Source organism: Empidonax traillii, unplaced genomic scaffold (assembly GCF_003031625.1).
Source record: "Empidonax traillii isolate 1590-97213 ecotype Southwest subspecies unplaced genomic scaffold, ASM303162v1 scaffold203:size1130161, whole genome shotgun sequence".
Taxonomy (NCBI): domain Eukaryota; kingdom Metazoa; phylum Chordata; class Aves; order Passeriformes; family Tyrannidae; genus Empidonax; species Empidonax traillii.
In genome coordinates, this window is record NW_020955396.1 from 225,525 (window position 1) to 241,224 (window position 15,700).

Below are 15,700 nucleotides of genomic sequence, written 5' to 3' on the forward strand. Positions count from 1 at the left end.
TTTCTTCTCAACTTCTCCCACATCAGGCCACACACACAAAGATCATTCTGTGACCTGACACTCTTCCTTTCTTAAAAACTTCTAGTGAAGAGGAGAAAAAAAAAAGGATGTTATTTTAAACAGCCTCAAACTAAAGGTTTTAAGTCCATTAGGGTAGTTATATTCCTGCCCTTTTTACACTGAAAATGTTCTTACAGATTCCTGTAAATGTCTAGGTATGAAAACGGCTCTTTTTCAAAGATGTTCTTCTAGAAGACTAAAAATAATTCACTTCTGTTTGTATTTTCTTTGTGCAGAATTCAAGGTAACAATATGTATGTTTACTGCTCATCCTTGTCTTTATTGATCTACATTCCTTCATTTTGAATCTGCCTAAATATGTATTTATTGCTGATAAGAGTGGTAGTTGAGACACGTTACTCACCTCTTCACATGCCAGATACACTGGCGTCACAAGAAGGTTCCTCAGCCAACCTTGCCAATGCCCACTAACCCTCAGCAGCAGGCACCACTTCCAGATGCAAGAAGATACAAGAAGTCCCTCCCAGCAGACTGGCCTTTGAATGACAGGCTAAGTTTGCAATCCCAGGTCTAGGCCAGGTTTGTGACGGGTCCTTGGCCTCACAGAATCCGCGTTTGGAGCCTCTAAACACACACAGTGTATTTGATGTGTAGTTCTATCTATCTCCAAAGGCTCTGAATTACTGATTTCAGAGGGCTTTTCCTTTTCTGATTACATTTATGTTTATTAAAATAAAATTTCTGTTTGGGGGACTCCTCCTGCCACAATATTTTACGTTTTCATGCAACGTGTGATCCCCTGTCCAGCCACTGCTGATTTAATTTCTTTGTAGCTCCATAGGAACAGTAGGTTGAGGTTCACTTATCACTGAAGAGTCAGGCCACTGACACACCAGCTGCTTTTACACACTTCTGTGACCTCTGTTTGCTGAGCCAGAGGTGTATGTAAGGCATGCAGCTCTACCTGCTAGCTACTTGAAAATCGAACTACTGCAATGATACTCCCAAAGCAAACTTTACTTTGGTTTGGCATGAGGTACAAGGCAATTCAGCAATTGGCTCTCTCTGAAAGTTCTCCTTTCCTTGTTATTTTCTTCCAAGAATGTTGAAAAAAAAAAAAAAGGAAAAAAAGAACATTCTCCACTTTTAAATTGCTGTTCACTCACTGAAACGAATAGCCCTTATAGCAAATGTGAACACAGTTCAAAAAACACCAGTAAATTAAACATAATCAAGACAGCAGCATTCTCTCTGAAGGAACATATTATGACAGACATAATATCCCAGAACATCAACTTTCTTCTCTCACTAATTCTGTCTTAAGTCCTTCCGCAGGGTACACGTAAAGCTTCCAATTTAACTGCTGTGCACTGAGGTGGAAACTGAAACAAAGTTAAACAGGTTTTTTGATACTATTTCACTTATTACAGCATTCATATTAGTAACACATTTCACCATAAAGGCGAAATTTCCATAAAGTTAGAAAAATATTAGAATTACGGGGCTTTTTTTCACAAAAGCCTTTCTCTAAAGGTAATACACTGTCCCAAGAAAAAAAGCTTTGTAATATCAGAGCATGCAAATAGTTCAAAAATGTCAGTTATTTTCCACCCTGTATGCACTAAAAGGATGCAAATTACAATAGATGGGCCAAAAGTTTTCTCAGGAGGGACATGTATTGACACCTTTGGACAGTAACAGTAGCAGCAGCCTTTGAATTTTCACTTCAACTAATGCTTAGAAACGACACTGTCAGAAAGGAAACACCTACTGTGCGCCTTCACTTGCCTTCTGATCCCTTATTAGTTAACCCCGAAGTGCATATGTATACAGCCTTAATCCCCAAGTGAGTATCTGGACCAGGGGAAATCTGGAATTAATTGCGAAGTATTTTGGTTACTAATGCAGCTGTTACAAGTGTTTGATTTGGCAAGGGAACAGAAAAGGCACTGCATACCAATTTCGTGAGCCACTGTAAAAGCTGCGTGGAGGCCGTCATCTTCAATCACCGCACAGCTGCGCTCAGGAGAGCATATGGTCCCAACGTCTGCCATTCCCAGAGTATCACATGAATGATGCCCACATAAATCCTGCCCAGGAAAAGGGGGGGAAAAAAAAAAACGGCATTAAAATAAATTTTTACACCCATAGGTAACATCTGGTTAAAGGCACCAGCCCTTTGCAAACAGCAGAACCTGGGTAAAGACATTGTCTATTTAAGGATACCAATGCAGTTTAAAAGCATGATGAGCCAATCCCACCCCGGTAAAATCAGTGGGAGCATTTGCATTGGCTTCAACAGGATTTGGATATGTTCTGTAACTAATTATTATTTCTTTTTCTGCTTAAAATTGCACTGAGGTAGGTACTCAAAATATGCTGTAGAAGCATTTCTTCATTGGCAATACAAATAGAATACCCTCTCTATTTACAGAAGACAAACAAAGGCACAGAGAGAATGCTTCAGATTCCTGATCAGTCCTTGAACCAGAGATCACCTTTCTTCTCTAAAGGTAAGTCTTATACTCTCCCTTAAAAGAAATGAGATTGTTATATGTGAAACCTCATTCCACATCTGTCAGGTAACACAATGATTAATAGTGTATTACCCAATATACCAGGTATTTAAGTAAGTTTCAGAGGTTGCTTAAAGAGTCAGTGATGTGACAGAGTCCAAAGCTCCTTCATTCCCAGTCTTACTGGTGCATCAACTCAACCACGTCTCCTACACATAGATATGGGGTGTCCCCAAAAACCATGCAGGTAGCACTAGGTTTTTTTCTTCCATTCGGGATGATGACAATGCTAATGATAATGATGGAAGGAACTTTGGTCACAAATCGTGTTTGAATCATCAGCAGTCACTTTTCTGTGCTTCTGTTGAAGCAGAGGGAAGAATACTAGTCTGAATATACATACATAATGCTTTTTTTGGATGAGAAGGAAAAGTAGGCACCATGCTATTTAGAACACTTCAACATTTCATTGTGCTTGAATGAAATTGTAATTTTCAAGGCATTATAGTATTATCAAATGTTATTATCAAAATGATCAAAGAGTACCTTTTTTCCCCTTCATTTTTAAGACTATCTCCTTCCCTTCACATCTCTTTTTATAAGGACTTCCTTTGATGAAGCCTTTCATAATTAATCCATCTGAATAATAGACACCTTGTATGAGGTTTGAATTGTATGAACAATGTTCACTGATTAGACAGGTTAGGCAAACTTGAAAATGCACAGGATTCAAAACCAATTAAATAAAAGAAAACACACCAAGTTCACAGATATTGTGACAGAGCATCTCCTTACAAAAAAAAAAAGTTGGGGTTTTTTCTCCCAAGAGAGAGGAAACAAAGAAATTTTTCAAGCTAAAAATACACAGCAATATTATATATATGAAGGAAGAATTTCAGGCTCAGTTCTGGCTTCCAGGTGTCTGGGAACTCTTTTCAGTAAGTGCATTCTTGGTGCTACTTAATACCAAGATTTAAATGCTGCAGTACCAATGAACAAAACAGCCTGACAAAAAGAAAGGGGATACAGTTCAAAAGTATTTCAATTTCCAAAATACAGGTGTAATCCATGGTTTAAGAAAAATTTCCATTCTGCAGCAATGCAGATAATATGCACACAGTTTTCTCTCTAACCCCCCCCCACTCCCCTCCTCGGAATCCAATTAGCTCCCCAGACTTTGCCTCCGGCTCTGCATGGGTTATGGGAAAGTATGGGATACCCATTTTTAAGTACTTTAAAAGAAAATTCAAAATTTTTTCACTTGTATTCAGGGAAATAAACTTTGTATCATTTTCAACAGCTCTCAACTAATGTTGGAGGAGGCCCCAAGTGAGATCATGTTTTTATAATGTCAAATATCTGGGGCATATTCAACAAAAAAAGACACAATCCTTAAACTCCTATTACTTTTGCTTGGGTTCATATCCATTAAGCCCTTTATGTATCACTTATGAATCTGGCCCTTTTGGTATAAGGGTACATTTTAGACAAACTACATGTAGATGTAACAACAAGTGGTTTACCTACAGAAACAAAACTGAGAAAAAATGCACGTGCACAGTACCAATAATTATACCTTTCCATGGGGATATAATCTGTCTAAATAAATGAGTGTAAGCTGCATAAGAAGTAAGATAACTTTCTATTGCTCTCATGCAATGCTAAAGGCTGGGGAAAAGTGGCTGGAAAGTAGCCCACTGGAAAAGGATCTGAGGGTACTAGTTGACCGTGGCTGAATATTAGCCAGTGTGTGCCCAGGTGGCCAAGATCCTGGCCTGTATCAGCAACAGTGTGACCAGCAGGACTAGAAAAGTGATTCTTCCCCTGTACTCAGCACTGGTGAGGTCACATCTCGAGTGCTGTGTCCAGTTCTGGGCTCCTCACTACAAGAAAGACACTGAGGGGCTGGAGTGTGCCCAGAAAAGGACAATGGAGCTGGGGAAGGGTCTGGAGCACAAGTCTGATGAGGAGCAGCTGAGGGACCTAGGGATTATCCAGAAGAAAAGGAGTTTCAGGGGAGACCTTATTGCTCTCTTCAACTACCTGACAGGAGGTTTGTAGCCAGGTCAGCCAGAGGTCAGCCTCCTCTCCTAGGCAACCAGCAACTGGACAGGAGAAACCAGCCTCAAGATGCACTAGGGTGGGTTTAGGTTGAACATTGGGAAGTAATTCTTCACAGAAAGGGTGATTAGATATTGGAATGGGCTGCATTGAAAGGTGCTGGAGTCACCCTCCCTGGAGGTGTTTAAGGTCAGAGGTTGGACTTGATGACCTCGGAGGTGTTTTCCAACCTAACTGATTCTGTGATTCTGTGATAGTGCAATTTCACCTGAATCCACACAAGCCTGAAATTCTGAAACTGAAATTCTTACACATGTACCAAAAAGCACATAAATCAGACAGAAAGCAGCTTTCTGTAGGAGGTCTAGACTACTCTCAGGTTGACAGTGCCAATAACAGAATAAAATTCATTAATTCAGGCTTTGTCTCTGCATGCGGATTCTATGTCATCTAGTCTTTTGTTGTATTTGGGTGTCCTTATTACATAGATACTTACATCAGTACTGCTGCCAATGTGAGCACAATTGTATCAGCACACAGATGTCTCATGCCAGCGCATGATTTGCTTCCATTTGCATACAAGCAGCAGCTATGCCAATGATATAGCTGGGAATTTATACCAGCAGACACAACCAGACCTCACAATGATTCACCGGATTTGATGACACAAGTATAATTAGAAGAATATAATCTTTTAAGCAGGCAATCTCATAAACTTCCTTAGAGTTACTTCTGATGGGATGTGGGGAACATGGAAAATTTCGACAGGGATGTTAACCATAAGCAGCCCTTCTGACTCATGGCTGGTTAGTAATGTCACCATCAACATTTCAAAAGCTATGCACAGGATTGCGTTACCATCTTCCTTAGACATTAAGGCTGTATTAGAGGTTGGTCCTAGGAAATCCCACAGCAAGGAATAAATGGTTCTGAAAACTGTAAAATTACCTAGCTCCTCCAATTCCCCACGGACAGCTGGGAAACAGCTGTCCTCAGATGGTGTGGGACCAACAATTACCATAAAGGAGAAGAGAAGAGAGTGACTGCACTGGGGTCAGGATGTGGTGGACAGTGATGGAAAAGCTCTGCTGCCTCCAGCCAGCCCCATTTCCACATCCACACTGCTGCCCTGGCACTCTTGAGTAAGGCCGTGTGGGGGAGTCCTGCAGCCACCTACCAAATCCCATCTGGGAAGTGGCAGAGGTGGCTTGTAAAGGATTTTGGAAACAAGGACAGGAAATATTTTCTGGCATTAGCTTCTTTGTATATGAAGCTGTTTCTGGGACGTCTATGGGTTGCTAGAGCAGGGCATGCAATGGCAAGGCTTTGAACAGAGAGCATGTGTTGAGCCTCCTGGTTTTCCTTGCCAACTTCAGTCCTCAGTGACTGCCTGAGGATGCTTTTTCTCAGCTAATGCTGACATTGTCAAGAATCATTTGGACTCAGCTCTGTTATGCTGTCAACTCATTGTCTCATTCATTTTTCACTTCTCTAGCCTCTGCATGATTTGAACTTTAATATATTTCTATTCATAGCATCACATAGTATACACTACAAACAAAACTGTAGCCTATCAAGTGGCATCTCTGAGACAAATATTCTGAAAAGTTTGTTATTGGGTCAACTCACTGATACCAGCTGCCCAACAGTATGACTTCAAGCGATATTGCTGAAAATCATGCCTGTTTACACTTCCACTGATTTAAATCTTGATGGCAAAATTTCTCATGACTTAAAACTCCTATAGCTGCACTGGCTATGGATTATTTGTTACCACCATCGTTATATTTTTTTTTATTTTCCTGGGCAGTCTTGGAAACCAATCTACGACTTTTAAGAAGTAACATTTCTGGGAGTCCAGTAAAAGGTTTTATTCCCTTGAAAATATTTTAATTTTTTTGCTAAAAACAGGCCCCAATGTAATCATGCGAACTAAAAAATCTGTAAGGGTCACCTCAGCTTTTCATACTGCAGCTAAAGCACTAGGAAAAAGGGGACTCAGGATACTTAAGTTTCCAGTGATTATTTCACTCTGGTGTTTAGCTTCTATTAGAAAGTTAATCAGTTACTCAGATCTGTATACTCAAATGCCTTGAAACAGTGGCAGAAGCTTCAAAAAATGAGTGTTTCTTGATATTTCTAAAGAAGGAATGCAGCCTGGCCCTTGATCTGCATTACAGTAGTTTCAAAACAAGAATGACTAGGAAATGCATTTGTTACACAGGAGGCAATAGATGGCAAGACTTAAGCTTTGGCAAAGGAACGACTAAGGAAATCTAAGCTGTACATTGTAAAACTAGTAGTTAATTAGACAGCTTATTAGAAGCAAAGATTTCTTGGCATTCAAAATACATCAAGAGCAGCTGGCTATCTGCAGTGTATACATGGCATTGTGGTGAAAGAAGATAACTGTCACTGCATCTTGCTGGAGCAGTGAATTTATTTTACCTGAACTTTGTTTAGTAGGCTTAAAACAAACAAACAAACAAAAACTGTTTAGGGAAAGCTGGTCTTGGGTCAGAGCCCGCTGACCAGATCCAAACCGGGATGTAAACACCAACATGGACAATTTGATGGAATGTACAGGGAGAAGAACATGTCCTCTAGTTTTTCAAGTTATCTACCTTTCCTAGGGCTTGCAGTTTGTGACCTTATGAGCCCTGAAGAGCCACAGTTTCACAGTCCTAAGCAGCTTAGCACTTCGCTTATACTAAAGCTTGATTGGTTTTGAGATGCTTAATGTTTCTTCACCTTTATCCCTGACAGAAGTTAAACCTACAGATAGATGTTCTCAGATCAGATGTACGAGAAACCTACAGAATGAGGCTTTCTATCAGGCAAAGCTGCACTTCACCTTCTCGTAAAGCACAGCTAAGAGCTTTTACATCTCTGTGTGTTTCTTCACTTGCTCTTCTGGGTATTTTACTACGGATCATCAGCTAAAGCCTTTGCCCAGTAAGAACATGATCCAGCTTCAAATTCCTTTAGGGATGAGGCCAATTAGAACCATGTCTCTTAGGAGAGCACCATATGGTCTACACTAGAGTATGGCCTACAGGGAAGGTCTGCACGTGCCCATGCACACAGGGAGTTGTGCTTCTTCCCGTAACAGCCAATGTGCCAAAGGCTTCCCTGGCCCAGGCTGCTATTAGTGCTTACAGTGCTTGGTGAAGTTTTGGTCCCTTCCTCAGCTTGCTTCTCTATTTTACACTGAGCAGTCCTGTGGTAAATTACAGAAACAGTCCTCTCTCCGTGCTTCAGGAACCCAGACCACCTTGCTCTAAGCAGTGCACTCCATTCAGCGGCTTCAGGTCACGATTCCTCTCGTTCTCACCATATGAATTACTCACTAAACAGTGACATAGCTTTGGTCAGAGGGGTGGAAAGTTTCCTTAACACCTGGAACAGCTTACGACCTACTGGTTAAGGACCTCTCCTGGGAGGTGGGCGATACAGACCTAAAATCCCTCAAGCGGAGGAAGGAATTAAGTATGACTTTCCGACTTCCTGCAGCAGCATTCCCACCGCAGCCCTGTAAAGGGAGGGAGGGGTGAGGTGGCATTCGGAACACACACATCCACCCTCCCATGTGCGCTCTCTGCAAAGTGGGTGAACGTTTATTAATGTCACAGTAACGTGGAACGGTGCATGTGGAGGAGCTGAGGTTCACCCAAACAGAAAGGATTACGGGTATCGCCCAAGGAGGGACATGAACTCTGCAAGGCAAAAGGAGCATAAGACTGAAGTTGACATTCTGCAAAAGGTATACTGGAAATAAGGGCTAAGGGGTGAACAAAGTAATTAGGTCATGGTCTATTTTACTCTCAGCCAATACCATGACACTTAAAAGAAAGGCTTTGCAAGCCAAAATAGTAGGACAGTGTTCTGGAGGAAGACTGCTGTGAAAAGTCTTTTTGAGACAGTGGCGGGTCTCTCTCATGAGGATGTCTAGGTTAGAGCACCAGGGAGAGGGCCTGGCCATGACTATGAAGAGAGGAAGGATTCCCATCAGACTCACTGGGTTACTGCTTTGTCTTTCTCCCCAGCCACATTTTGAGAGGATGGCCAAAGCCTGGTTAGCTTTTGAGGAAAACCAGAATGGTGACACCTGCCACATCTACCACAACAACACATATTTTTATCCAGTAGTTGAGATTAAAAATTGAGATTGTCTGTCTTTTGGGTTCATTCTCTAAACACAGGCCTGAGGTTTGGGCATTTGAATATCAAATGTAGAGAGCTGTCTTTCTGAATTTTAAGTAAGGTAAAATTCAAGGAAACCCAACGTATGCATGACATCTTTTTCGGCTCAGTTTCACACATGCATGCTACACTTGTTGGCTTCAGAAATTACCTCCTCACCAGTCTGGATATTTATGCATGTTCTTATTCTCTCCCTGTATGGTACAGGGACCCTATGCACTCATCATGTGAGGACACTCTGAAGCAAAGTATTAGAAATAGAGCCTAAATTGGATTAAGCTTTTATGTTATGAAGGGACAGATTAACAAAATGTTTTATTTCCCTAGAGCAATGCAAGAAAACACAGCAGTATTACCAAAGGTTATTTAAAAATATTGACAATTTGGACATAAAGCATTTGAACTCTGCATGGGGAGGAGAAATTTCAGTTATGAAACTGGTGACTGATTAGCAAGGAAAAACGTGTGATTTAACCTGCCTAGCCCATAGTTCCTTCTTGGGAAGCTCCACACTATCTCTCTAGATCAGTCAGAATAACATTGCATCTCCTCTATGTTATGTCCCACCTTATTTTCCCCAGGGATGTTATTTAAATGTTAGATTTGGAATAAAATTGGTGAAAATACTATCAAACCAGTAGAAACATCATACTATAATTTCTTCAGAGTAATAATAATAAACAATGAAATATATTCTATTGACCATTGGTACAGTGACTTGCTTTACTTCTATGGCATAATAACTGTGGGAAGACGATAACAGAGAAAAAAAAAAGGTAAGAAAGAATTAGAGCCAAAGAAAGCATGTGCTCCATGGAAGGAAATTATTATCTATAGAGCTGAGATAATATAAAGCTTGGTGTCAAATTTCAACAGCACTGTCAGATGGACAGTTAACTAAATCACAGACACAAGACCCATATAATTACTGTGTAGAAAAAGGAAGGACACCAGCCTTTGGCTCTAGCAGGAACTTTTTTGTTAGAGCCAGGCATGACGGTACTATCATGGATGATGCTAACAAACACTTAGGGAAGTATTTTTTATTGCTCCTGATATCTGTATCTACTGTGAGAAATATCTGTTTTAACCCTCATATGATTCAGAACCGGGAGGGAAAGGAAGAGAGCTGGATTTTGTCCAAACACATTCAATAGTTCACTTGGAATTTAACTAAGGGTCACTAATGAAATAGATTAGGTGAATTCTAGAGGATAATTGCAGAGCAGGCTAGACCACAGAAAAAGTACAGTGTGAGTTGAACTGCAGGTCGCAAGTCAGGTCTAATATGTTCTTCTACTGTGACAAATGATCTGGCAAGTATTTTGTTGCACCCATAAAAATCTGAAGATAACCTGCTACAGCTTCCGAGAACTGTTCACAATAAAAAGAGGTTGAAACAGACTGAATTCTAAATTTGCTGTTAACTTCACTGCCATTGAGAACAAGTGAGCTCACCTCCAGGGAAAGAGGGCTGTACAAGCTCTTCCTCCTCCCCACCACAGTCACTTCTCTACCTGCTGCATGGGGTGCAAGACTCACCTGGCCACCAGCTGATTGAATCCTTGCACCACCATATTCCATGGAGGATGCTCTAAGCATGTGTGCAGCCCAAAAATTTACAGTTGCTGTCAAAGACTCAACCACAAAGTAGCTGAACAGCAGGGGACCCATGTACTCTCTGATGTTCTTATGGCTAGGCTGCCTTAATGAGAGCTCTCATGGGATTCAGAAACATCAGAAAATTATCCCTTTTTGTTACTGCCAAGTCAGACCTCTGTCATGTTTGATACTGGCCATCATGGCCCAAAATGAGAGACTGAGCTCCCTGGGAAAAAACACTTTTCCTTATCAGATTTTGGGAATTTACATAACCACTGTGGAACCCAACTAAATTTCTGCAACATTTAGTGACAGATAATTTCTGTTTCCACTGAAGGTTTTCACAATCTCCTGCACAATTGGTAACAATCGTCAGACGTGTTCCTTGCAGTTACAGAATAAATACAGGACACGTTGCAGCTAATGGACAGGTAAGTGGTCCTTGCCATCACTGGTAAGCAACATAGAGCCTTAAAATAGCTTTAACATGTTGCCTGTATCACCCCAAACTGAACTCACGTTCGTATTTATTTACTATTTATTACAGTCTGCAGCATAATTGCTTTAAAGCCCTTATCAAATTAAACACAGATTATGACCGAAAGTAAGTGGTTATTTTAACTCACAATCAGTAAATTTACTTCTAAAAAATCTTTTTGTATGGGAAGTGCTTCCTAGTATGAATAATGATGATGACCATAATTTGAACTGCCAGTACTAATTTTATAATAAGAGAGAGCTGCCAGCACACCCTTAGTCTATCGATGGTTGTTAATTTATCTTTAGAGAAGTAAAGACAGCCAAAGAAGAGGAAGCAATAGTGCTGAATTCTGTCAGGATTCCTCCTTTCTGAGGCGCTCCAATAAAGCTACTATCTTTTCAGACAGCCTCTTCTGGTGCAAAAATAGCATCCAAGTAAATGTCACCCCGTGACAAAGATAATTATTATATTAGAGACTTGTATGACAACAGGCATGCATAATGTAGATTCTGTCTACACATAAACAGTTACATACAGCTGAGGACATGCATTCAGCTGACAAATGATTTGCAAATATTATTCTGTTGACGGAGAGACACAAAGTTCAAGGTGGCCTTGGTTAGTAAACAAAGACGGAAAATGTACCTCACACACTCACCCCATGCCTAAAAACCAAGCCACTTAGAAAAAGACATCTGGGCGTTCAAGAATCAGCACGACAGTATTCAGAGCCCATCAAAACACGCGGCCACGGCTTGGCGTCTTGTAGCTAGGCAACGTACTTCATACATTCAAAACATAGTTGTAAAAGTGGGATTCTCCTGCCAATTGCTGCCACTCTCATTGAAAAGCCAAACTGGAAAAAATATCTCTTTAGTTCGAAGTGGGGTTGTTTTCTCCAGGAAACATCTTTACTGCTTTTTCATCCTTTAACCCTTTTCGTGTTTACATTCCAAGAGCAGCAAACAGATTCATGTTGACATTTCAAGTGTAAGCATATAAAAATCGTGTGGACTCACACATACTCCCTGCAAAGAACATCATGAACACATGTACTGAGAAACCCTAGTCTTGTTCTTATTGAGTAAAATACCGAAACACAATGCCAAACAACGTGCTGCAACGCCAAACAATGTGCGTGTGCACACAGCAAACCATCAAAGCAGATTAAGTTATCCTGAACTACATCAAGGAGATAATCCTATAGTAAAAGCTGTTAAAATGTAAACTAAGGAAAAGGAAGCCTGCGCTTTTTTCCTCAGGAAGCATTTACATCCCTAAGTAACAATGCAAGCAATATTTGCACCTTAAGAGTGGAAGAAGACCACAGGAACTGTGATGCTTTGTTTAGTTTAGGTACTACTTGCATCCAAAAGAAGTAACTCTACACATGGAAGATGCATTGCTCAGGAGTCTTTGAAAGTGGGTTACTGATTAGCAGCACACTCTTACTCTGCCAGGAGGGCATCCATGCAAAGAATCACAGATAAGCATCTGTAAAGCAAGTGCACTTTAAAATCACATCCTATCTCAATCCAAATTAACTTAGTAATTGATGTTAAGGTTCACAGTCTGCCACCCTAAGAGTTTCTGAAATGTCATAAATCCCAGGGAAATAAATGGGAATGCTGGCAGAGAGAAACACTCTTCAGTGAGAAGTGATGGATTCTGGCCCAGGTGTAATTAATAAGCCATTAGAAAGGATGCTTACAGCAAAGAAGCAAGAGCATTCTGACCCAGACTAGGTAGCATACTTTCATTCAGATTATAATGATAAAAAAATGAAATTTTTCAAATTAGACTGATGGGCTTTAAACTGCTAAAAAAGGCTCCTGTTGTACAACTGATGCCTGACTGACACAGAACCTAATGTTTCAACTATTTACAGCTATAAAAGCAAGCCAGGCATTTTTTTTCCCCCTTCTGGAGCAACTCCTTCCACAAACCATCCAAAGCATCCTTTTTGGCAGGCTCCTATGATGTAGAAAAGCAGGAGAACTCAAATGAACGGAAAGTCATGCAGTTATTTTTTTCATACTTGGGGAAGGGAAAAAAGGAAAACACCAAACCCAAACCGCTGAAGGGATATTCTTACAGAAGAACTTCATTGCATAAACTCGGCCACATGTCTACTAGAGCAATGTCCCTTAACGACCTCTGGCAATGCAATTAATCAACAACCAAGCGTGGAGTAAAGCACGGCTCTGCATGGGTAATACCAGCCAGATCCAACTCACAGTTACCAGGACGCCCATTTTTCACTTGGGGGGCAAGAAAGGGACTGCATCCCCTCACCAGCAGCCCAACTCACTCAACTTTTGCAGCTCTGTTTACCTGCGGTTTGCATTTACGTCCTACACTGGAACCACAAGTGCTGCTGGTTTCCAGTGTGGTTGAGCTATTCTTGCTGGAAATAGCATCTCAATGCACTCAACAAGGAAGTCGTCTGTACTCTTAAGGTGTTATCCACCATTTTCACCAGCAGGTTTGTTTGGGGACTAATTTAGGCTAGGAAGTGCTATTAGCCCTTTCTGCTTGGACCATCACTGCAGAGAGAGAGGAGCTGCATGTTGAACATCTCAATGGGAAAGATGGGACAATGTCATGCCTCAAGCATGGGCGGCCTCAGCTGAGTTCCCCCGATCAGGTAAATCACTCCCTCTCCACCCTGGTAGGAGTCCCAACTTTCATGCACTGGCATGAAAATGTGTACCCGCATTGGGGGTGACTCCGCAGGAGAGGGGAGCGGGCACACGGAAATGAGTGCACCACCGGTTGGGTTCTCAACCCCTCTTCCATCCCTGCCAGCTGCCCCTGAGGTGCAGTGCAACTCGACGGGAGAGCCGAATCCGTGGGCGGGGAGGCAACCACGGGGCAAAGCAGAGCATCGTGTCTGGAGGCCCGCCAGGCTCGCCACGCTGCAGCTCGGCCACCCACGGCCCGTGGACCTGCACGCCGCTGCCGGCCGGGGCGATGCCTACCTCGCGGGTGAAGAGGATGGCGGCATCGTAGTGCTCGTCGTGGTCGTCGTCGAGGCGGTTGTGCTGGTGCTGCCACTTGCAGAAGTTCTTGAGAGTGGTGGCGGCGTTCCTGTTGACCTCCAACCCCTTCTCCTTCTCGCCCAGGGCCACCACCTTGACCACGGCCAGCCGGACGTGGTTCTCCAGGCTGGCGTGGGCGTAGAGCCGGGAGGCGATGGAGGCCAAGGTGAGCAGGTAGTGCTGCAGCCCCTTCCCGTACTTGCGGACCATGGAGGCGTCGGCCACCAGCAGCAGCTCCACCTGCCGGGCCCGGGAGACGGAGCGACGCCGCCGCCGCCGCCGCCTCCCGTCCCCCGCTGCAGCTCCGGCGGGGTCTCGGGTCTCGCAGCTGGTGCGGGCGGGCACCGTCTCGAAGCTGAAGCGCTCCCTGCGGAAGAGGTGCGGGGTTCGGGCCGGGCCCTCCCCGTAGATCCGCGGGCCGGCCGCCTCCGCTGTGCGCCGCGCCGGCCGGACGGTGTAGCGGGAGCGCCCCACGGCGAAGAAGCCGTCGAGGCCGCCGCAGAGGTCGAAGACGGCGAGGGAGCGGGGGCTGCCGTCCACCGTGCCGCGGTAGTGGCAGCGCGGCCCGTCGCGCTCCAGGTCGAGCAGGAAGCGCTGTCCCCCGGCGTAGAGCACATACCCCGCCTTGCCGCCCCCCGCGTAGGTCGGGTCGAGGCGCCGCACGACGCCGCTGGCCCCGCGGGGCGGCCCGGGGGCGGGGGGCCGGGGGGGCGGCGGCGGCGGCGCTCCCGGGTCGGCAGGTGCCGGCGGCGAGGCCAGAGCGCGGTGCGGCTGGGCCGCCAGCAGCAGCGACAGCAGCCTCAGGAGCATCCTGCCCCGCCGTCAGGAGCGGCGGCGGGAATTAGGAGGAGTAATAATAATAACAGGAGTCGGGGACGGCGGTGGAAAGAGCCGGCCCGGCGGAGTGCGGCAGCGTTAGTTAAGGGACGGAAAGAAGGGGGAAGATGGGGGGGAAAGGGGAAAAAAAAAAAAAGAAAAAAAAAAGAAAAAAAAAGAAAGAAAGTTCTCCCTCCCAAACTCGAGTCAAGTGTGAGTGGGAGAGAAAAAAATGTCAACAAAAGCCGTTCGCGTGTGAACTTTGTGTTTCTCAGCAGGGAAGAGCCGGGAGCACATGGAAGGAGAGAGAGAGGCAAAAAAATCCCAAATCGCTGCTGCTGCCTGGGAGGTAAAGTGGGGAGAGAGGAAAAGGAGGAGAGGAGGCTCGGAGCCGGCAAGTAGAGAAGTTTGAGCACTTCCCACTCCTCTTCCACTTCTCTGCTGTAGTCACCGGATCATCACCAGCAGCAGCAGGGGCAGTGGCCAGGTCTGTTGCTACTCGGCACTTTCTCGAGCTCCGGTGGGCTCCCTTTCCTTCTTTTGCCCCCTTTTGTTTTGAAGAGCAGAAAGGGAGACAAGAAATTCAGGCACCAAAAACCGCCTCGATCGTCTCCGGTGAGATGGTTAAAAAGGAAAAAAAAAAAAAAAAAGCGCCCAAGAAGCGGAAAACGTCCTGGATTTCTGTAAAAGCGCCCTCCCTGTATCTTTTCTGTTGTTGTTGTTATCCCCAGTCTGTCGATGTGAACAAGAGGAGAAGGGAGAGAAATGTGAAGATGAGAGGAGGTGGAACAATGAATTTATAGCGGAATGCCATCCTGCAATGGCAATTTCAACAATTCGTCACTGCAGGCTGCCTCTTAAAGGGAGAGCTTCAAAACCACCACTCCCACACTTCCTTCTCATTTAATCAGACAGAAGGAGAAACTTGAGGGGAGGCGGAAAGGGGGGGCGGCTGCGGG

General features: G+C 43.9%; 1 protein-coding gene across 1 annotated transcript in view; it reads right to left on the reverse strand.

The window, feature by feature from the left end:
• ADAMTS5 (ADAM metallopeptidase with thrombospondin type 1 motif 5) overlaps positions 1-14,735 on the reverse strand; it is a 48,376-nt gene extending 33,641 nt beyond the window's left edge. The window contains exons 1-2 of the mRNA XM_027887085.1: positions 13,866-14,735; positions 1,979-2,111 (exon numbers count right to left, since the gene is read on the reverse strand). Coding sequence (XP_027742886.1) covers positions 1,979-2,111; positions 13,866-14,735 — 1,003 coding nt within the window. The remainder of the gene's footprint in view (positions 1-1,978; positions 2,112-13,865) is intronic.
• Between the last annotated feature and the right edge of the window lie 965 nt (positions 14,736-15,700).